We start from the raw sequence: 22,164 nt of genomic DNA on the forward strand, positions 1-22,164 counted from the left end.
AGCGCCACCTGGTGGCCGGACGGAGCATCTGTGTAACTGGTGGGCGCAGGCGTTGTGCTCTGAGATGGGAGAGGAGGGAGAAAAGAATACCCCGCTCTTTCTCCTTTACTGTTCAACATGAGCGCTCCTGAAAGATTGATTTTCTTTTTTTTTATTCATTTTTCCTCACCCTTGCTTTTCAGGTCGACGCTGCTGTGACCCCAGAGGAGCGCCACCTCTCCAAGATGCAGCAGAACGGATACGAAAATCCAACTTACAAGTTCTTTGAGCAGATGCAGAACTAGACCACCGCCACAGCAGCCTCTCGAGTTGGACAGCAGAAACCATTGCTTCACGACCCATCGGTGTTCATTTATAGAATAATGTGGAAAAGAAACAAACCCTCCCGTTTTCTTCTTTACTCATCGCCTTTTGACAGCCGTGCTGTAACACAAGTAGATGCCTGAACTTGAATTAATCCACAAATCAGTAATGTATTCTCTCTCTTTACATTTTGGTCTCTACATTATTAATGGGTTTTGTGTACTGTAAAGAATGTAGCTGTATCAGACCTAGTGCATGAATAGATTCTCTCCTGATTATTTATCACGTAGCCGCTTAGCCAGTTGAATATTATTCTTGTGGTTTGTGACCCAATTAAGTCCTACTTGAAATATGCTTTAAGAATCGATGGGGGATGCTTCATGTGAACGTGGGACTATAGCTGCTTCTCTTGCCTAAGTATTCTTTTCCTGATCACTATGCATTTTAAAGTTCGGCATTTTTAAGTATTCCAAATGATTTTGAGAATTTTTTTTTTCCATGATTGCATTTTACTGTACAGATTGCTGCTTCTGCTATATTTGTGATATAGGAATTACGAGGATACACATTTATTTCTTTGTGCCTGTTTTATATGCACACATTAGGCATTGAGAATTGAAACTTTTTTGTCCATGTATCTTTGGATCTTTGATAAAGAAAAGAATCCCTGTTCATTGTAAGCACTTTTATGGGGGGGGGGGGGGGGCGGGAGTGTTCTGCTGGCCTCAAATTACCAAGAATTCTCCCAAAAAATTTTCCGCAGGACGATTGTACAGAATCATTGCTTATGACCATGATAGCTTTCTACACTGTATTACATAAATAAATTAAATAAAATCACCCTGGGCAAGAGTTTTCTTTGAAGGATAACTATGGATGTTAAATATTCACAGTAATTGGGGAAGGGGGGAGCGGAAAGAGGCAGATTCAGTTTCTTTTAACCAGTCTAAAACATTTTATTTATGATAGCAAAAGAAAGTGAGAGGGGAAGGGGCAAAATCAGGGAATGGGGAAGTCCTGCCTGGACAAACCCTTTTAAGATTTGTCTTCAATTTGTATAAACTGGTGTTTTCATGTAAATAAATACATTCTTGGAGGAGCGCCATTGTGCTGGTGTGAATGATTCCATGGTAACCACCGTTTGACCATGTAGTCCTTAAAGCCTGGTTAGGAACCTTCTGACGTAATCTGCTCTTGGACATCCAACAGATTTGTATCTTAAGTGCAAGGTATCTGAGTAGGAAACATGCATCTTCCAGTGCTAGTAAAATACCTCATTGATCTAATTCAGTTTTTAGCTTGGTCCAAAGTATGTTTGCTGCTGTATCTTGGTCCTCAAGTTGGTCTCTGTCGTAGTCTGTTCGGACCGCCATAATAAAATACCGCAGACTAAACAACAGAAATTTACTTTTCGCAGTTCTGCAGATTGGAAGTCCCGGGCAAGATGCCAGCACGGCCGTGTGAGGACCTTCCGGGTTGCAGATTTCTCATTGTACAAGGTCACTGGTCCCATTTTAAGGATCCTCATGACCTTAGTCCCCTCCCAAAGGCCCCACCTCCTGGTAGGAGCACATTGGGCATTATAATTTCAACACAAGAATTGGGGGAGAGGGGACAGACATTCAGACAGACCATAACAGTCCCAAATAAGAGCTGAAGAGAGAAGCTCCAGGGAAGTAAAGACTAAGACAAGCTGATGGCTAGCTCTAAAGCAGATCTTCTGAGTGCTGACACAACTGACATTTTGGAAGGAATCCTCCCTTGCTGGGAGTCTGTCCTGAGCACTGATGGATTTCCGGTCTGTACTCACGAGACGCCAGGAGCACTCCCCACGTGATAATCAAAAATGTCTCCAGACATTGCCACGCGTCCCTTGGGGGGAACTAAATCGCCCCCATTTACGAACCACAGCTCTGTAGCTCTTTTTTTCTTTCTTTCTTTTTTTTTTTTTTTTTTTTTTGAGATAGCATTAGTAGGTGAGAGGCAGAGAGAGAGAGAGAGAGTCCCCAAGCAAACTCCACACTCAGCCCGGAGCCTGACACAGGGCTCAATCCCACCACCTGAGTCAAAATCGAGATTTGAGTGCTCAACCGAGCCACCCAGGCACCCCTGTAGCTATTTTAAAACAATGTCCTGGGCACATGATTTTTAGTTGGAGAGCCTGTCCCATCTGCTATCCCAAAGGTCTAAGAACACATTGATTGACCTGGTGTTTTTGCTGTGTTGTGCTTGGAACCAGGTGAGCACGTGCATCAACCTTCCCATTTGAGCTCTGGATTTGACCTTTTAAACCAAAACACGAAACACAGAATTTTAAATTCGTTTCCTCACGTCACTGTGCTCTAAGAACAGACTCCATTAAAACTCACCCGAGTGAGGGCGCCTGGGTGGTTCAGTGAGATAGATAAGCGTCCGACTCTTGATTTCAGCTCAGGTCGTGATCTCACGGTTCTTGAGTTCGAGCCCTGCGTCAGGATCTGTGCTGACAGCACGGAGCCTGCTTGGGGTTCTCTCTACTTCTCTCTCTCTCTCTCTCTCTCAGAATAAGTAAATAAACATTAAAAAAAAAACTCGTCTGTGTCCTGTTCTCTTGTGAACAAAACAACTCTCTCCCTTATCCTGTTAAGGGCAAGTAGATGTGAAGGCTATATGAAGGTGTGTTAAGGTATGACCATTTGGGTATAAGCTGCGATTCCATTTTGCCTGGCTAGAAGGTGGCCAACGGGGGGAAAGTTAGTCCTAGTATGACGGTACATTTCTCATGACACTAATGAATTAAAACCGAACTTTCTCATAGGTGTGGAATGTTACTCCCAGGCAGGCTTCAGTCCCAATAACTGCAAGCTTTAGTTTTGATCATTTCAGAGCTAAGGAGGAAATTTTTAAAGCATAGAGAGTGAGCTTAGAGAGCTTATATAGGTAGAATTTATGAAAAGAAATGATACTGCCTTATAGTCTTGGTTCTCAGATTGAGGTATAATGAAAGGATTCTCCAGATGGCCTGGGGATTAATCAATAGGTAATTTATCCAGCCCAAAGATCGATGAGATCTTGGGGGGTGGCGGGGAGGGTTGCATGACCGACCTGATGGGTGAGGGATGGCCTCTCAACACGCTTTTCATTTGCATTTAGTTTATTATGAATAAAACTTGATATGCTCAAGGGCCATTTTGTATTTCTGAATTTTCTCTTTACATCTTTTTGTTTGGGGCTTGAAATCTATTTTGCCATCAGGATTGCAGTCCCTGCTGTCTTACTGTTTCCATTTGCCTGATAAATTTTTGTCCACCCTCTTTATTTTTAGCCTTGTCAATTGCTGCATTTTCAGGGCATGCCATGTACACAGCACAGAGCTGGGTTTTTGTTATATGAGCCAATTTGGAAGTCTTTTTGGTTTAATAGGCAAGTTAGACCCACTCGGTTTTATGATATGACTATGTTTGCTCTGAGTTCTGTCAATTGTTGTAGTTACTAAGTATTATATTTAATGTGTCTCTATGGAAGGAGGATTCTTACCCGCGTGTGTGTATGGGTGTGTGTGTGTGTGTGTGTGTGTGTGTGTGTGTGTGGTTTATAGGAAGCGTATTTTTATTCTAGTGGTTACTTTTTTACAAATGATTTTTGCAGTGCTCTTAAATCCCTTTTTTTCTTAACCTTTACTAGCTGTCTTTTCCAAATGATGTTCTTTGATCCTTTCCCACTGTCAACAGTGAATGGTCTTACCCTACCCTCTCCCTTTTCTTTCCCTTCTCCCATTTTGTCAGTTGTTATTTGTTCTATTTATTCAGACATAAATGTTGATATATTTTTCTTCAACCCTGATCCCACCCGATTTTAGTCTCTACAGTGGAATATGTAAAATGCTCTCCACCAGTCTTTTGTCCCCAGACATCTTTTGGTTGGATGAAGCTCACCCTTCTAATTAGAAACTGTTAGAATTCCTTAGCAAGAGTGGCTAAAATGAACAAATCAGGAGACTACAGATGCTGGTGAGGATGTGGAGAAATGGGAACCCTCTTGCACTGTTGGTGGGAATGCAAACTGGTGCAGCCGCTCTGAAAAACACTGCAAAGGTTCCTCAAAAAATTAAAAATAGATCTACCCTATGACCCAGCGATAGCACTGCTAGGAATTTACCCAAGGGATGCAGGAGTGCTGATGCATAGGGGCACTTGTACCCCAATGTTCATAGCAGCCCTTTCAACAATAGCCAAATTATGGAAAGAGCCTAAATGTCCATCAACTGATGAATGGATAAAGAAGATGTGGTTTATATATACAATGGAATACTACTTGGCAATGAGAAAGATTGAAATCTGGCCATTTGCAGCAACATGGATGCAACTGGAGGGTATTATGCTACGTGAAATAAGTCAGGCAAAGAAAGACAGATACCATATGTTTTCACTCATATGTGGATCCTGAGAAACTTAACAGAAGACCAGAGCGGGGGGGAAAGGGGGGGGGGGGAGTTACGGAGAGGGAGGGAGGCAAACCATAAGAGACTCTTAAATACTGAGAACAAACTGAGGGTTGATGGGGGGTGGGATGATCACTGGGTGTTGTCTGGAAGCCAATTTGACAATAAAATTATATTTAATAATAAAAAAAAAAGAATTCCTCAGCAAGAGCATGTGTGAGGGGCACCTGGCTGGCTCAACCAGTAGAGCATGTGACTCCTGATCTCAGGGTTATGAGTTCAAGCCCCTCTACACATTGGGTGTAGAGGTTACTAAGAAATTAATTAATTAATTAATTAATTAATTAAAATAAAAACACATGGACCGTATCTCTGGAGTCCTAACACATTCAAAACTGATCTTTACGACCTTGAAACTTGAAAGGCAGCTTCTTTATCCTTCGGTGTCTAGAAAAATGCTGCTCTACTGTTTCCTTGCCTCGTATGTTATTTTTGAGAAATCCGAGCCCGTCTACTTCCCTTTCCTTTGTTAAGTGTTTTCATTTTTTGCCTAGAGGCTCTGACAATTTTGTTCCTTTAAAGTCTAATAATTCAAAGTTGATTATACGGGGTCAGTTTTCCAGGTAACCCCCGGGACTCTTTCACTGTGTGGATTCAGTTCCTTGTTTCTGGGAACTTTTTTTTGGATTACAGTTTTAAATATTCTGTTCCATAATTTTATTTTCTTCTTCAGATATATCATTAGCACACACTTTGGGGCTCCTTTGCCTCATTTCCATTTCAACCTCTTTCTGATCCTTTTTATGTATTTGTTGTCTCGTGTTCATTTCTCTCGGTGGTTTCCCTTCTTTTATTCGGTTCCCTCCATTAAATTTCTATTTGAACCCATTCTCCCGCGGGCACCTCGTGACCTGTTCTTTATCACTGATACAGTTCTGTGATTTTCCTCCTCCGTCTTTCCTAAATTCGATCAGCTCTTGTTTCATTTCTTCCTGATTCTTTCTTGATCTCTCTACTTAGTTTTTCTATTTCTGATCCGGGGCATTTTCCATCTTCCCAGATGCATGGTGCATGGTGCAGACTGTTTAATTGAATCTTGTGTTGCATGTTTTCTGTTCGTATTCGTGTCTGGGCAGGTGCCTGGTTTAGAGCACATTCTTCTGTCTGTCCTTTCATGGATGGCGTTGGGAGGGCAGGACGCGATGTGTCTTGTTCCTGCTTTCTGTAGGATCCTCCATTTCGCTCATTTCCTTCTTTCCCTTCATTGCCTGTCTCCCAGGAGCAACCCCTCTTCTCCATATTTCATTCTCCTGCAGATCCATGGCTTCTGCAAGTCACCCGCTCTGGTCCTGCACACTTTGAGACCCCTCTCTATAGCCAGGGAGATAACGCTACCAATCCCCCTCTCTGTTCGTTATTTTTGTGTATGTTCTTTCACTTTCTCTTTTGAGGGTGGTTTTGTCTTTTTTCCCCCTCAAACTCCCCTGCTTCCCTCCAGTCTTTCCCCAGGATTTCCAGACCTCTCTCTGCCCCTGTCTGCACCCACCCATTGGTTCGGGGTGGCTGCAGCAAGCCAGCAGAGGACATGCTGTTGACATTGATTTTGATTTGTTTGTTTCCTCTGCTTACACACAATTGGAAGGTTGCAGTTTCTCTTCCTCTCAATAATGCTGAAGAGGGAGAGTCGACCAGCATTATGGGGAAATCTCCACAATGGTAGGTTTGAAAAGCTCCCCCAGGTGGGGGCACCTGGGTGGCCCTGTCGCTTAATCATCTTGGTTTCCGCTCAGGTCATGATTGGCGCGGAGCCCGTTTGGGATTTTCACTCCTTCTCTCTCCGCTCCTCCCCCGCTCGTGCTGTCTCTGGCTTTCTCAAAAATAAATAAACTTTTGGGGCGCCTGGGTGGCGCAGTCGGTTAAGCGTCCGACTTCAGCCAGGTCACGATCTCGCGGTCTGTGAGTTCGAGCCCCGCGTCAGGCTCTGGGCTGATGGCTCGGAGCCTGGAGCCTGTTTCCGATTCTGTGTCTCCCTCTCTCTCTGCCCCTCCCCCGTTCGTGCTCTGTCTCTCTCTGTCCCAAAAATAAATAAAAAACGTTGAAAAAAAATTAAAAAAAAAATAAATAAATAAATAAATAAATAAACTTTTAAAAAAGTTAAGAAAAAATTTCCCCCAAGTGATTCCACTACGCAGTAGGGTGGAGAACCACTTATTATATCACAACGTGCTTTTAATTTGTTTTACACGTATTGCTTCAAAAATCCTTCGGCTTCGTGGCCGTGACTCTCTGGCTTTCTTTCCACCTGCACCCTCCATGGAGTGCCGGTCTTCAGATCTGTGTTTCTCAAAGGCTCTTTCAGTCTCTCATAGCAGAATTACCTGGAGGCCTTGCCAAAAGAATACAATTTCCTGGATCTCATCTTGGATCTACTTAGATAATCTCTGGACCCAGGACTCCTCATTTTGTATGATTTTTTTCATGTTTATTATTTTTGAGAGTCAGAGAGAGAGAGAGAGCAGGAGAGGGGCAGAGAGAGAGGGAGGGAGAGAATCCCAAGCAAGCACCGGGCTGACAGCACAGAGCGATGCGGGGCTCCAGCTCACAAGCCGTGAGATCGTGACCTGAGCCAAAGTCTGATGCTTAACCGCCTGAGCCACCCAGGCGCCCAAGGTCTCCTGATTTTGAATAAGCAATTCTCCCCATGATTATTCAAGCCACGGAAGGTCGTAAGAATTGCAGCTTTAGATGTTGGGGGACCCCAAGGCTCTGGCCTCAGTTTTCCCTTCTATACACTGTCTCTAAGTTACCACGGCCACACGGAAAGTATTAGTTATAACTCATATACAAAGCTTAAACCTCGATCTTTTCCCTGGGTCTCAGGCCCAGATGCCTATTTCTGCTTTAACAATATATGTCGTGATTATAAATGCTGTCTGCGCTAATTGTACGTAAGACAAAATGTAGGAAGAAGAAGGATTCACCCATAATCCCACCATCCAGACAGAAGTACTGTTAATACTTTTGCATATACACTATCAGTATTTTTAAATCACATGCATTTATCTCTCCATTCTCTCATATCTCGTAGCCTACGTGCTGTTTTTCCATTTGCTTTAATATATGCATATTCTCATATCACCTAAAAATTTCTTAACTATTTTTTAAAATTTTTTACTATATTTATTTATTTTGAGAGAGACAGAGAAAGAAAGAACAAGATGGGAAGGGACAGAAAGGGAGGGGACAGAGGATCCAAAGCAGGCTCTGTGCTGACAGCAGAGAGCCTGATGTGGGGCTCAAACTCACAAACCGTAAGATCGTGACCTGAGCCGAAGCCCAATGCTTATCCGGCTGAGCCACCCAGGCGCCCCTCTTCACTATTTTTAATGACCACATAAGGCTATCTAATCCACCTTCTTTGGGAAATTTTTCTGCTAAGATTTTAAGCCAATCTCATCGACCACAAATCAATGTGTTCTTTAGTTTTTGCTTTTTAATAAAAGATAGTTTAACATCTGCTTCAAGACCGCACACCTGAGTCAGGCTCTGCCTCAGTCTCCCGCTTTGTAAAAATAAAATAATAATAGCTCTTCATTCGGTGGTGACGAGGATTAAATTTGTTAAAATATATGAAGTTTTCAGAAGTAAATGATAGAGAAGCGTTAGCTACTCAGGAGAGTGTCAGAGAAGTAGAAGGGCATTTGTACTTCTTATCCCTTTTTGAAAAAGGAAGTCCCACCCTCATCAGTAATATTCGTGAGTGCCCTCTCAAAGTACCACAGGACTCAGGGGGACTTGGGTAATGTCACATATTGCCAAGTTGAAATGAAAAAAGAGAGACTAATTTTGGCTTCACTGTACACACCATTTTCCTATGAGGCTGGTCATCTAGGAATAATTCTCTTGTAGAAGATTCCTGAAAGGTCCCTGTGGCCATTCTCTTCTATTCCTTCTTTCCTACACGCAGATCTAAGGGCCCTACAGTAGTGTGACTTTCTATATATAGGAAAAATCAGAGCACAAATCACCATGTAATTCCCTTGCTTTGATTATATTTACATTTGCAGAACACATCAGAATATCCACTGGGGCTATTAAAGCAACAAAAGTTACGCCTCTTCAGGCAACAGGCTCTGAGGCTACCCAACAGGCAATGTCGCTCTCTCGCTCTCTCTCTTTTAATGTCTTATTTATTTTTGAGAGGTGGGGGCCAGAGAGAGGAAGACAGAGGATCCGAAGCAGGCTCTGCACGGACAGCAGAGAGCCCAACGCGGGGCTTGAACTCACGACGGTGAGATTATGACCTGAGCCCAAGTCAGACACTTAACCAACCTAGCTACCCAGGCACCCTGGCAATGTCTCATTTCTGACATCGCGGTCTTTGAAAAGGTTTTAGAGTGATTTCCAGGGTTGATCATTTTAATTGTAAGTTGTCTGGGATAACAAAGTATTCTTGGATAACCTGCTTTAACCTGAGAGCATACTATAATTTTTAACCACCCTAAATTTAGTTTTTTCTTTTTTTTTAAGTTTATTTATTAATTTTGAGAGAGAGAGAAAGAGAGAGTGGGGGGGGAGGGGTCAGAGAGAGGGAGAGAAAGAATCCCAAGTGCGCAAGGAGCTTGATCCCACAACCACACGTTCATGACCTGAGCCCATATCAAGAGACGCTTCACCGACTGAGCCACCCAGGTGCCCCTAAACTTAGTTTTTCTTAGGCTGAACTCTGTTCCTCCAAACTAGGACTCTTTCTCAAACAATCCTCCTCCGGTGTGTAAGGTGGCCACAGCGGCTTCATCTCGAGTCATTCGTTCATGTAACACTCTTATTGAATGTCTACTGTATACACTCAGACACTGCCAGTGATGGGGGATACAGTGGTTAAAAAAAACAAGCATGTGGTTCCACTCTCAAGACCTTACAAATCTCCAAGGAACCGTGACTAAACGGTGCTTGTACACTAACAATTTTTATTTTGCCACAAATCTGCAATTTGAACAGGGCTTGATGGAGAAGGGTCGTGTCCCCATAGTATCAACTGGGGCAGCCCGACCAAAGCCTAGAGGATCTGTTTCCAAGATGGCACATTCACACGGCTGGCCGGTTGGTACAAGCCATAGCCTGGGAGTTTGGCTAGAAACCTCAATGCCTCTAAACGTGTGCCTCTTCACGTGGCCGGGGCATTCTGATAGCATGGTGGCAGAGTTCCAACGGTGAATGTCCCAAAAAGAGGGCAGAAGCTATATTGCCTTTTATGTCTTAGTCTTGGAATTTCCATGACATCACTTCTGTCATACCCAATTCATGGAGGTAGTCATGAGGACGTTCCCCAGGTGAAGGAGAGGGCACAGAGACCCTTATCTCTTGAGGAAAACCATGTCAGAAAATAAAACCACTACATTAAGAAAAATATATATATTCCATTCAGATAAGTAGAGGTGACAACCATTCCTCTTTCTTGATCTGCCTAGCATAATTGACTGGTGATGAAAGACAGTTTGGGGCACACAATGATGAACGATGTAGCTCAATTCCCTTGGGTAGGACAATTTCTTTTCACATTTCCCTTTTTGGACCTGTCCCCTGAACTTCAGATTCCCTGTTGCCTGCTGATATCTGCTTCTTTTTTTTCTTTTTTCTTTTCTTTTCTTTTTTTTTATTCTCAAGTTAGTTAACATACAGTGTAGTCTTGGCTTCAGGAGTAGAACCCAGTGGTTCATCACTTACATATGACACCCGTGCTCATCCCAACAAGTGTCCTCCTTGATGCCCATCACCCATTTAACCCATCCCGCCCATCCCCCCCCCCCCCAGCAACCCTCAGTTTGTGCTCCAGCTCTAATGGTTTGCCTCCCTCTCTGTTTTTATCTTATTTTTCCTTCCCTTCTCCTACGTTTATCTGTTTTGTTTCTCAAATCCCACATATGAGTGGAATCATGTGATATCTGTCTCTCTCTAACTTATTTTGCTTAGCATAATACATTCTAGTTCTATCCACATTGTTGCAAATGGCAAGATTTCATCCTTTTTCATTGCCAAGTAGTATTCCACTGTATAGACATACCACATCTTCTTTATCTATTCTTCAGTCAATGGACATTTGGGTTTTCCATAATTTGACTATTGTTGATAGTGCTGCTATAAACATTGGGGTGCCTGTGCCCCTTCGAAACTGATATCTCCATCCGAATATTTCACAGACATCTCGTCCTTAACATGGTCTGCATCCAGCTCCAGATGTCTTCTCCCCCTTTTGCCTTTCCGTTCTTTTTAAAATTTTTTTTTAATGTTTATTTATTTTTGACAGAGAGAGAGAGACAGAGCCAGAGCATGGGTGGGGGAGGGGCAGAGAGAGAGGGAGACACAGAATCCGAAGCAGGCTCCAGGCTCCAAGCTGTCAGCACAGAGCCCGATGCAGGGCTGGAACTCACAAACCACGAGATCATGACCTGAGCCGAAGTCAGAGGCTCAACCAACTGAGCCACCCAGGCACCCCTGCCTTTCCCTTCTTATTAAACAACTCTGCTCTCCCAGTTGCTGGGACCAAAAATCACCACCCACTGGTTATCCATTCACCTTATTCCTTTATCTTCTGTAGGTCTTTGACCCAATGTCATCATTTTGATGCTATTGTTCCTGACCATACTGGTTAAAACCAAACTCCCTCCCTGCCCCCGACCATTTCCTACACCCCTGCCCCCCGTCATTTGTCCCCTTGGCCCCATTTTACTTCCATTTGCTCACGGTTCTCCTTTCATTACAATACAAACTCCACAAAGGCAAGACTTTGTTTCTATTTTGTTCACTAATGAATCCTTAGTGCCGAGAACAGCGGCTCACCCATGATTGCTCAATGAGCATTTGTTTGAATAAATGCATCAAATTGAGTTGTCACACTTGGACAATGAGCACAGAGAAAAGACTGAGAAGGGGGCAAACTGGGAGGAAAGGGAATGACTTACTCAAATATGTTAGAAAAACTGGAGAGAACCAACACAGCTCCATATCTTGTTTTGCGTTCTCAAGATCCAGTCACAGACTGAAGAGTCTTAAATACTCTTCACAGTGTGTAGGCTTTGCTAGTTTCAGTTTCCTGTGGTGGTTTCCTCCATGTGGACGTGGAGCGATGGCCTGGCAGGGGAAATAGGCTTCTGCTACGTTTCCGTGGCAAAGAAAAACCAGCTCTCAATTGCCCCCATCGTTTCTATTCATCCTTCCAAACCAGAGGGTTTTTATCTACGGCCAGCAGCCCTTTTACATCAAGGGACAGAGCTCCAGCCATAAGAAAAGGCAAGCGGTCGTTTAATGAAAATTACACCTATTACTGAAGAATTGTACTTCAGCCTAAAAACTACGATCCAAGCTTTGGGGAATTGCACCATGAAATACAGATAGTTAATAGAACAGAGAAAAATGGCGAACTCAGAGAAGTAAGCACCTCAGGAGTAGTCAACCAAAGGCGAGCGCAGTGTAGAATCTTTAATAAGCTTTAGGAATTGAAGAAGCAAAATTGAGAGGAAATGAGCCTAAGAGAGATGAGTTTCTGGAAGTTCGATTTCAGTGTATATTTATAATCACATGTGTGCTCTCTCCTGGCTCATTTTAACCCTAAGGTACCCCTAAAAGCTCTGCATATATGGAAGAAGATTCTTTTCAAACCTAAAGGTGATCCCTAAAACTCTGGAGTCCCAGCAGACACCTCAGCACTGTCCTCTAGAGCGTTCCCTGACAGAGGCCCACGTGCCTGCAGGGCCCGGCCCCTGGACTCTTCTGAGACTCTCTAAAGATATTTCTGGCTCAAGATTTTGTGTCTTTATCTCCAAGAGAGTAGAAAAGCGTTACATCTGACTTTATGACTGTTTCTAAAAAAGAAAGAAAGAAGTAGTTCTCAGGTCCCCATGCTACCCGTCTCATTCCAGTCACCCAAATTTTGTCCAAATGTTTAAGATCAGAGAAATACCAAAGGTGAAGGGGCATTAGAGATTATTTGGATAGGTCCCTTATTTTACTGAGAAGGGAACTAAGGCCCAGTGATGTGAGGTGACTTACCCGCAGCTCTGGAAGATACAAGCAAGAATCTGGTCCATTCCTTTTACCTCCAGCTCTCCCTGAAGACTCCATACTACAGCCTGTAAAACACTCCCTTAAAACGAAGTCCTGGCTCCCCCAGACCTCTACCTTGTCTCCCCAACAGCCTCGTCAGCTGCGGCTTCCCCACTGTCATCCAGTGGTAGAGTGCAAAGTGCCCCTCAGTGAATTCAAGGAATTTACCTGACGACAGCATTTAGGGTAATCTCACCAGAAGAAATAACCCATATGGGGGAGGAGGCCAAAAAGTATCATTTGGTCTTTCTCCCAGGTATACCATATGGAATCAGGTATGTGCCACTTTTCACGATGGTAAGTGTTGGACTGCCAAGACCAAATTCATCTTACATGTCACAGCCAAATTGTATAAATACATTATGTTTTGTTTCCAAACTATGTCAGGAAAAGATGAACCGCAAGGTGCTAATAAGGTAAAATAGAAAGTCATGTCGCTAATAGGCCACACAAATAAGGGATGTGATAATTATCCCACAAGATCCTCATCCTCTGAAAGTCCCCCACCCTGTCATCAATAGCGTTAACCACGTAAATATGATTTTGTTGCGTCAGGAGAATGAGTTATTCACTGTGGTGAATAACTGCACCTAAGATTGTTGAAGGGGCCAAGGAGGCCAGGTTAGGACTGAAAATTGACTAGAAAAAAGTTAAGAAGTCCTCTGGTTCTAATGATTTTATTCTCTAATGGGCAAAATCTCAGGGGCAAAGAGATAAGAAAAATGCATGCCATGGTGGTATTCTCCCCCGCTTCTTTCCAGAAGAAGGTTAAAGGAAGCATCTCCATGTCTTGGTTACAACGGGGCTGCAGGTGCACCGTGGGTTTCAGCTGCTGTCTGCTGAGAAGTGCTTACACTCTTCCTTTTGCCTTTTGAATGTCAAGACCAGCAGAGAGAGTGCTACCGGCAGTTACCTAGAAGGATGGAAGCAAAACCACAGCACAAGCTGCCCATCACTTCTGCCCATCATCTTGGAGGCAGGAACCGCTTCTGCAAAGGAGAAACAGAATTTTCTCAAAGGACAGCTGGAGGGAAATGTTTCTTTTTCCTGTCCTAGCCGGTAGGCAGAAATTCTAACATAAGAAAACTTTGAGGAAAAGAGAAAACACACACACACACACACTCAAAAACCTTAACGGAACACAGATGTTTTATTTAGAAAAAGGAAAGGCACAAGAGCCATATATAAAGGAACCTAGAATTAATGTCCAAAAATGGTTTAGCCTATTATGATGTACATCGCTCTGACACCAAGCATTTTCTCTGTATCTGCATTTTACTAAACTAATTGCAAAGCCAGCCCTGTGTTGTCTGACCATTGGTCTTTTTATTGTTTATGCTAATGGGTTTTGTGGATCGTGGATTAGTTGCATTTTAATGCCCAGAGGCAAAAAGATGAAAATATTCCAATGACAGTAATGGATGAAAAAGCACCCTACTGTTTGCCGTTTCAGACACAGAACTATATGATTTTTTGTTTTCATGTTATGTTGCCTGTGCCAGATTAACCATTTTGACAACCACAGAGGCTTTTCGCAAACAATCCAAGGTGTCCTGCATATGATTTTTCTCTAGACCATCCTCTACATTGCTCCTTAAAATTTCCTAAAATTATAGGTGAGTCTGGCAAATGTATATGGCTCACTGTACATGAATCTAATTCTCACATGTAAAAGTGGATTCATGTAAGGGAAGGAAAATTACATGACTCTAATATATATATATATATATATATACACACACACACACACACATATATATATATGACGTATATGACATATATATATGTTAAAGTTGGCAAAATTTTGAGAGGAATGGAGAGAAGGTTTGGGGCTTATAGACCAGCCAAGGCTTGGAGAATATTTACTCTGCTGAGCGGTGAGTCTATCTTAGCATGATAACATGATCTTACCCACAACCAGTATAATGTTTCCTGTCCTGAAGCTTGGCAGACACAAATGGCCTTGTGAGATCTTGTCTTTTCTTTCGGAAAGCAATGCAAGTACCACAAACATTCCACAACTTAATGCAGTAATTATCCGTTCTCGACTACCAGTGTGGAGCCTTCTTAGATTAAATTCAGATGGGCCAGAAGCACATGCTCATCTCACTGGCAGTGAGGCTCCAATGGGCATTTAAACAACCCAGACAACAGACTGCCCAGGGTTCCTCTCCCTTTTCTTTGGAGTGAGGAGGGAGTAGTACGGGAAGTAGAGAGAGCTTAGAGATGCTGCAAATGACTCTTGCAAATAAATCTTTTCCAATCTGAATAGCAAATTGATCCTTGAACTTTTCGTGTATGGCTCCTTTGTTCATCTCGTCAATCCAGCACATATAAAAATTGTTGAATCACTATGTTCTACACCTGAAACTACTATAACCTATGTCACGTACATTTTTAAAAAAAGAAAAAGAGCAGAAAACCAAGATGTTAACAATAGGGGAGAGTGGGGGAAGGGTATATGGAGTGCTCTTTGAGCCTTTCTGTAAGTCTAAAAGTATTTCAGAGTAAAAGATTAAAAACAGTATTATATGGTCCAAGACTATTAAAAGAGAGATATAATAAAAGTCCAGAGTCTATGTGACTGCCTCTTTTTTGGATGATTATCACGTTAATCCTTGTGGCCACTGCCATTATGTATGAAAAGTTAAATACTTTCATGGGGACTCAATAGTATTGACAATGAAAACCTCAAGGTGCCCCAATTTGAATCAGAATTTAGATTGAAATGACACGAAATATACGCTAAGGAAGAACCAGTTAATCAAGAACCATGAAATTTCCAGATAACCCAGAAGTCTTTATGAGCAGTCTTGTAAGGGGAAATAAATTTGGTCCCAATGGGAGGAAAGAATACATTTGGGTCCCTATACTTTTTACATGGTCTGCTGCCTGGTTCACTTATTTCTAACAATCCCTCCAATTTCCACTTCAATACACTGATTTTGAACTTTCTATACAAAATGGCAAGACTGGTAAGCAATTCGCATGGAGTACTTTCAATTTACTGTAAAATTTTCTGTACTATTACTCTTTTATCATCTAGGCTATTATATCTTTTACCCTTTTATTTTTTAAAATAAAAAATCAAGAATTGCATTTGTTAGGAAAACAAATACATTTTTTTTATTTTTTTAGTTTTGAGAGAGAGAGAGAGAAAGGGTAAGCATGAGTGGGGGAGGGGCAGAGAGAGGGAGACACAGGATCCAAAGCAGGTTCCAGGCTCTGAGCTGTCAGCACAGAGCCCAATGCAGGGCTCGAACCCACAAACCATGAAACCATGACCTGAACCCAAGTCGAATGCTCAGCTGATTGAGCCACCCGGGTGCCCCAAAAAACAAATAACATTTTATTTTAGAATATTCTTGTATACACATGCCATGTCCCTTGACATCCTCAATCTTCTAATTATTAAAAGTACATGTTCTGTGGCCCGAAATTGTGGCACTGAAAGTCACTTGGGGACAGGAAAAGAGGTGAGGGCACAAGTTAGAGAAAAAAAAAAAGTCCTTGAACCCTTGAACAGCAAAGGGATCAATACACTCCTGTGGAAACATGGGTAGGCAATTAGTGAATATGTGGTTAAATGAATATTTCAAATAGTTTGCCCCAAGGAAGCACTCCGAAGGCATGGGAATGAGGAAGGGCTGACTATAAGGCTTGGTCCTGCCCCGACTTGGAAACAGTTGAAACAAATGTGTAATTTACAAGATAAAGCAAAAACCACAGATCTTCTTGGACAACATGAACCAATGGATGAAATTAAAAGTGGAGAGACTGCCAGTCAGCCAAATATTTGAAAAATTAAGGTTTTTAGCTGCCTGAATATTCTGTTTAATTAACCTTAAACAGATTTGGATTGCCAATTAAAAAAAAAAAAAGGAAATCAACATTTGACTTTTATTGAATAATATTTGGTCTTTGTTTAGCTTTTTTTTTTTAATGTTTATTTACTTTTGAGAAAGAGAGACAGAGTGTGAGTTGGGGAAGGGCAGAGACAGAAGGAGACACCGAATCGGAAGCAGGCTGCAGACTCTGAGCTGTCAGCATAGAGCCCAACTTGGGGCCCGAACTCATGAACCACGAGATCATGACCCGAGCCAAAGTCAGATGCTCAACCGACTGAGCCACCCAGGCGCCCTGTTCAGCTATTTAATAGAACCGCTGAGAACTTGCAATGCTTTTGTGTGATTCATTTCTTCATTTAACAAAATATTTATTAAGTATTCCTGGTGTTCCAGGTGCTGGGGATAGAGCAGTTAACAAAATAGACAAAATGAGTGCCCTTGTGGACTTTACATTCTAGTGTAAGTCTGGAAAATGTCAGTTATCACAGACGTTCAGAGAGGTGGTAATTTCTGTTAGTTCATGGACCACTGAGAATGTGTTGAAAACTGTGAGTCTTCTGTCTATAATTAATTCATTGATAGAAAAATTTATGAACATATTCATATAATTTGGTATAAATAACAGCTGTGACTATTGTTGCCACATCATCTGAGATTTCAGAGCTTCTACTCTGGTTTTTGAGCCCTGAACCTGTAATGCATAGATTTATTCAAACAGAAAGCAGATATAAATTGGTCTACGTTGGCTAATTTCAGATTATTTTAAAGAACCACTAAGCTGTCTTCTGGAATGAGAAAGTTTACATATGATATATAATGACAGAAGCCCCCTGGCCTTTGTTTTCTTTGAGTCATATCATTGGATCATTGGGTATATCCTATTGATTGCCCATGCCTTGGGTTAAATTATTAAATTATTAAACTGGATTAAATTCTATTCTAATACACAGAGTCACTCTTTTTAACAGAAAGCAATTATGAATTGCATGAAGAAACACTGACTTCAGCCAAAAGGAGAAAATGCATCAAGTTATTTAACTGTTACAGGAACCATGTTTAGAAGGCATATCTTTAGGTTACTAAATATATTCTTTTTTAGCATAAAAAATTAGAGCAGGCAGCATTCAGATGAAAGGATAATTAAGAAACACCCTTGGTTGCTGAGTTGTTTTGTCATGAAATGAGGCACTCAAATTTTCATAACCCAGGAAAAAGAAATTTATTTACCACTAAATCAAATTTATTCACCACTAAAAATTCATTTGCATTTTAAAGTGATATAAAAAAAAAAAACAAAAAACAACCTGGTAATCTTTCCATAGACTATGTAACTTAATCCTGAGTCGGGATCCCCTGAAGAGACTCTAAGTCAATCCTAGGTGCCAAGGGGAGAGGTATAGTAAAAAGGTGGAGTGGGTGAAGCTCACTAAAGACTGAGTTATTGAATTTTAAACCAGTCTCCAAATCCCCTTTTACTGCAAGCAAATATTTTGTCATGCTGAACACAAAATGGCACCGCAAAATAGTCAAGCACCGCAGTCTCTTTCTCTGTGGGGTCAGTAATACGGAAGCCGCTGCTGCTGGGGTCAGGTTGGAACGGAGTAGGCTAGGCAATGTTGACTGCTCTTTGTCTTTGACACCAAGTACTGTCTGAACTGTGGGGGTCACAAAAAAGAAAGAAAAGAAGAAAAATGAGAAGAAAAGAAGGTAAATAAGGAGGAAAGGAAGGAGGGAGGATGCTTCCTGATCTCTATATTAGATTATAACTTCTTCCCTCCTGAATAAGGAAAGCAAGTGACGGGCCCAACTAAGCTGGGAATTCCATTAATTTTATAAAGATTGTCACTTTAATTGATGATCCCTATAACCAAAACCACGTCCTTTCATATCATTTTTTAGAAACTTCCTGGCAGTTGATCTATTACATTCCTCATTAGACATCCTGGCTCTTAGTTTTGTAGCCCAGTTTCTTGGACTTGAATCGATCTTTCAACCCTTAGGAGATTCCTAATAGATGCAACGCCAAGCCCTTTTGTTTGATCAAATTGTGATAAGTTAATGACTTCACCAAAGTGTATTCTTCATCCAAGCTTCCTTGAGCACGCAGACTTTTTAAAGGAACAGTATTTTCATACTTGGAGAAAAATACAACAGAGCTTTAAAAATATTCAATTTCCTTTCTTGGCGTCCTGGCTGAAAGCTGTCTTAATCCTCCATAGAGGTTTTAAAGGAAATAAGTATAAATCACCTGCTTGACTAAAGTTAACCTTCAAACACTTAGGTGGACTATAGGTGATGGTCTTTTCTGATTTATATTATACAACTCTCCCAAAGGGGCTAGTGAATAATGAGCCAGTTCAGGAGAGGCAGAAAGCCCAGGGTACAAGCCCTGCTGAGCAACCTTGATTAAGCCTTGCCTTTTGGTTCCAGATTCTATGTCTCTGAAGTAGGCTCCCAGGACTTTTCTGAGAAAGAGGCAGAGAGGAGAATGGGCAGAAGCACGAATATCTGCTGAGGTCATTAGAGGCAGGAAATTGAAGATCCAAAGGGGTTGCCTGTCAGCAAGCTGCAGTCAGGCAGAACTGCTTAGGCTTCGAACACTAGCTCTTTTCCAGCATCGGATGTGATAAGTGAAAGGCTGTTGCAACAATAAACTCCTATAGTCAATGTAAATGTAGTTTCCAGTTACGACTTATCATTGTTAGTGTGAAATGTAATTTATGAACTCGGCAAGTAGAACATTGTCTTTCAAAATAAAGTTATCCATCTTGATTAAAAATAGGAAAAAAAAACCCGGAGTCATTATGGCTGTATTGGTTAAAAGCAGGGTGGGGTGTCCGGGTGGCTCAGTCGGTTGAGCTTCAGACTTCGGCTCAGGTCATGATCTCTCGGTTCATGGGTTCGAGCCCTGTGTCAGGCTCTGTGCTGACAGCTCACAGCCTGGAGCCTGCTTCGAATTCTGTCTGTCTCTCTCTCTTTCTCTCTCTGCCCTTCCCCAGCTCATGCTCTGTCTCTGTCTCTCTCTCAAAAATAGGTAAGCATTTAAAAAACAATAATAATAATTAAAAATTTTTAAAAGTAGGGTTTCTCAAACAGCACTAGTGATGTTTTGGGCCAGGTAAGTCTCTGTTGGGGGTACTGAGTACTTGGCCCGCCGAGCACAAGGCGCCATTGCAGCATATTTAAGCAGCATCCCTGGCCTCTCCCCGAGTGTTAATGGAACCACCCCCACCCCAGTCATGACAATAAAACATGTCTCCATACATTGGAAAATGTCCCCTGGAAGGCAAGATCACCCCTGGCTGAAACCACTGATTTCGATTTTGGTGGAAAGATAGGGAGCCACTTATGATATTTTAAAAGCACGTTTCGTTTTTGCGCGAAACCCTCAGGTCCAAATTTTTGAAGCTTTGGCTGAGTTCGTGAAGGACACCCACAGCTTCTCATTTGAGAGCTCTCACTTTAAGAGACTGGGACTATGGTGATTATCTGAGGCTTGAATGTTTGCAGAGGCAAACAAGGCTGCTCCCTGGGGACAGAAATCATGGATTTCCCACCTAGGCTACAGACCAGCTCCTGGCTTAGTGCCAACACATAGTAAGCCCTCAGTAAGTACTAGATGGATGAACGGATGGATAGATGGAAAAGGCCAGTAAGAATGAAATCAAGCTAGGGAGATTTGGATTTATTTTCTTCGCTTGTCTCTAGGTGTACATCAGGTTTCCTTTACCTACACGAGTGTACTGAAAAGAGCGTCTTAGTGATGAAAGGACAGTCAATGCGTCTGACTCTAAGAGAAATCCCACTGAGTTTCTGAAGGGAAGGACCAGATGCCCCCTGTGATACTTTGGGCCTTTCATCCGTTCTGCAATAAATCATGCGGGTAAGTTGCGAATTACATCAGCCATGGTCCTGGTCTGGGGAAGCAAATAGGCACATAAATACACCAAGGTGTAAGACCCTCTTCTATGTCCTGCATTACTCTGCTCGTTCCTTCTACCCTTTTGGAGAAAAAGAGCTGAAAGTAGGTCAGCAGTCGGTATAGAAGTTGCAAGCTTCTCAGGGAAAGCTCTCAGCTCCAACGACACTTGATGTTCCAGGCCGCCTGAGGTCTGTGAATGCAAATTCCTTTTCCACAGCAGTAATTTAATATGCCATCCTCTATTGCGGTTGGCCAAGTTTGCTAAATTACTTACCCCTTCTGTGACGCCGAAACTTGACCTGGTACATTTGTTTTTGGAAAATTCTTTTTGTAGTCTGAAATCAGTTGGTTTCCAGTTTGAAGATACCGCCTTTATGTTATATAAATAAACAAACTTTTAACAAAACAACCCCAGGCTCAGTGGGCTCTGACTTTTCTAAAAGAACAAAGTTGGGGCCTGTGGGAGGCTGGGGATGGACAGTTCCTGATGTTTCCGTTTTGTGGAAGGTGTTTTTATTGCTATAGAAGTAAGTGGAATATACCCCACTGGTCCCAATTACCATGGCCCCTTCATTAATGGATCCTGCCAGGACCCCGTCTCTTCAGTGGGGAAAATGGCTTGTTCACAAAGCCATTCACAGCAGGACTATTTGGTCCCCCACCCACAAATGTACCATAGGGATTTTCTGCTTCCTGGAAATTATTCTCTTTCTAACTCAGGGAAGAGACTGCTCTTGACTGTTTTAAATGGCACCCTGTGCTCAGCAGGCTAAACAAGGAAGAGAAGCTAATCAACCCTTTTAAGGATTAAAATTGAGCACCGAGGCAGAGATGGCAAAAGACAAAGAAGAAAAGAAGAAGAAGGAGGAGGAGGAGGAGGAGGAGGAAGAGAAGGAGAAGGAGAAGAAGAAGAAAGCTTCAGAACATTGGAAATACAAAGAAAAAGAATTTAAGTATTTAATAGTGTTGCCTTCCACCTCTGTGTGGAAGCCCAGTGCTTTGTGACCCACTGTGCCTCCAATCTCTCTGTGCACAGGGCCCCAAAGCTCAAAGACGAGTAAGACCAGAAGGAGACCAGTCCCTGATCCTCAAAGATTGAAAACCCAGATGTGTAGTCGGGGGAGAAATAATAAATACTTACAAATAACAACAAAAGACAGAATATGATGGCATGAATGTCCAAATGGCTCTAAGGTCTGGTAGAATGACAAAACATTCTGGGGGATGGAGGGGTGAACAATGACTTCATGGCTTGTGAAATGGATCTTGAAGAACGGATTGAATTTGTATGGAAAGACATGAGTGTGTGCAGGAGAGGGAAGGCTATATTTCATGTGACACCAAGAACGAGCCAAGAACAACTGTGGGAAAGTGCTCAGGAGTGGGAAGGAGAACAGGAAGAAGTCCATTTTGTACTTAGAGGTCACATCATTCAGGGTCTACACAGGAGCAAGAAATCACATCAGCTACGAGAAGTTAATATAAAGAATAGTTAACTAATATAAAATTCTGAACTACATAAATGAAAAGGCAGTGCTGTGCTGAGCCATATTGAAGCCTGAGGCAAA

At 42.2% G+C, this 22,164-nt stretch overlaps 1 protein-coding gene across 7 annotated transcripts in view; it reads left to right on the forward strand.

Moving 5' to 3' along the window:
- Positions 1-1,402, forward strand: part of LOC122198638 (amyloid beta precursor protein) — a 274,909-nt gene extending 273,507 nt beyond the window's left edge. For all 7 annotated transcript variants that reach the window (XM_042903331.1, XM_042903332.1, XM_042903333.1 and 4 more), the window contains one exon: positions 183-1,402. In XM_042903331.1, the coding sequence (XP_042759265.1) occupies positions 183-284 (102 nt within the window). In that variant the 3' untranslated portion in view covers positions 285-1,402. The remainder of the gene's footprint in view (positions 1-182) is intronic.
- The last annotated feature ends 20,762 nt before the right edge of the window (positions 1,403-22,164 follow it).

This window comes from Panthera leo, chromosome C2 (assembly GCF_018350215.1).
Source record: "Panthera leo isolate Ple1 chromosome C2, P.leo_Ple1_pat1.1, whole genome shotgun sequence".
NCBI lineage: Eukaryota > Metazoa > Chordata > Mammalia > Carnivora > Felidae > Panthera > Panthera leo.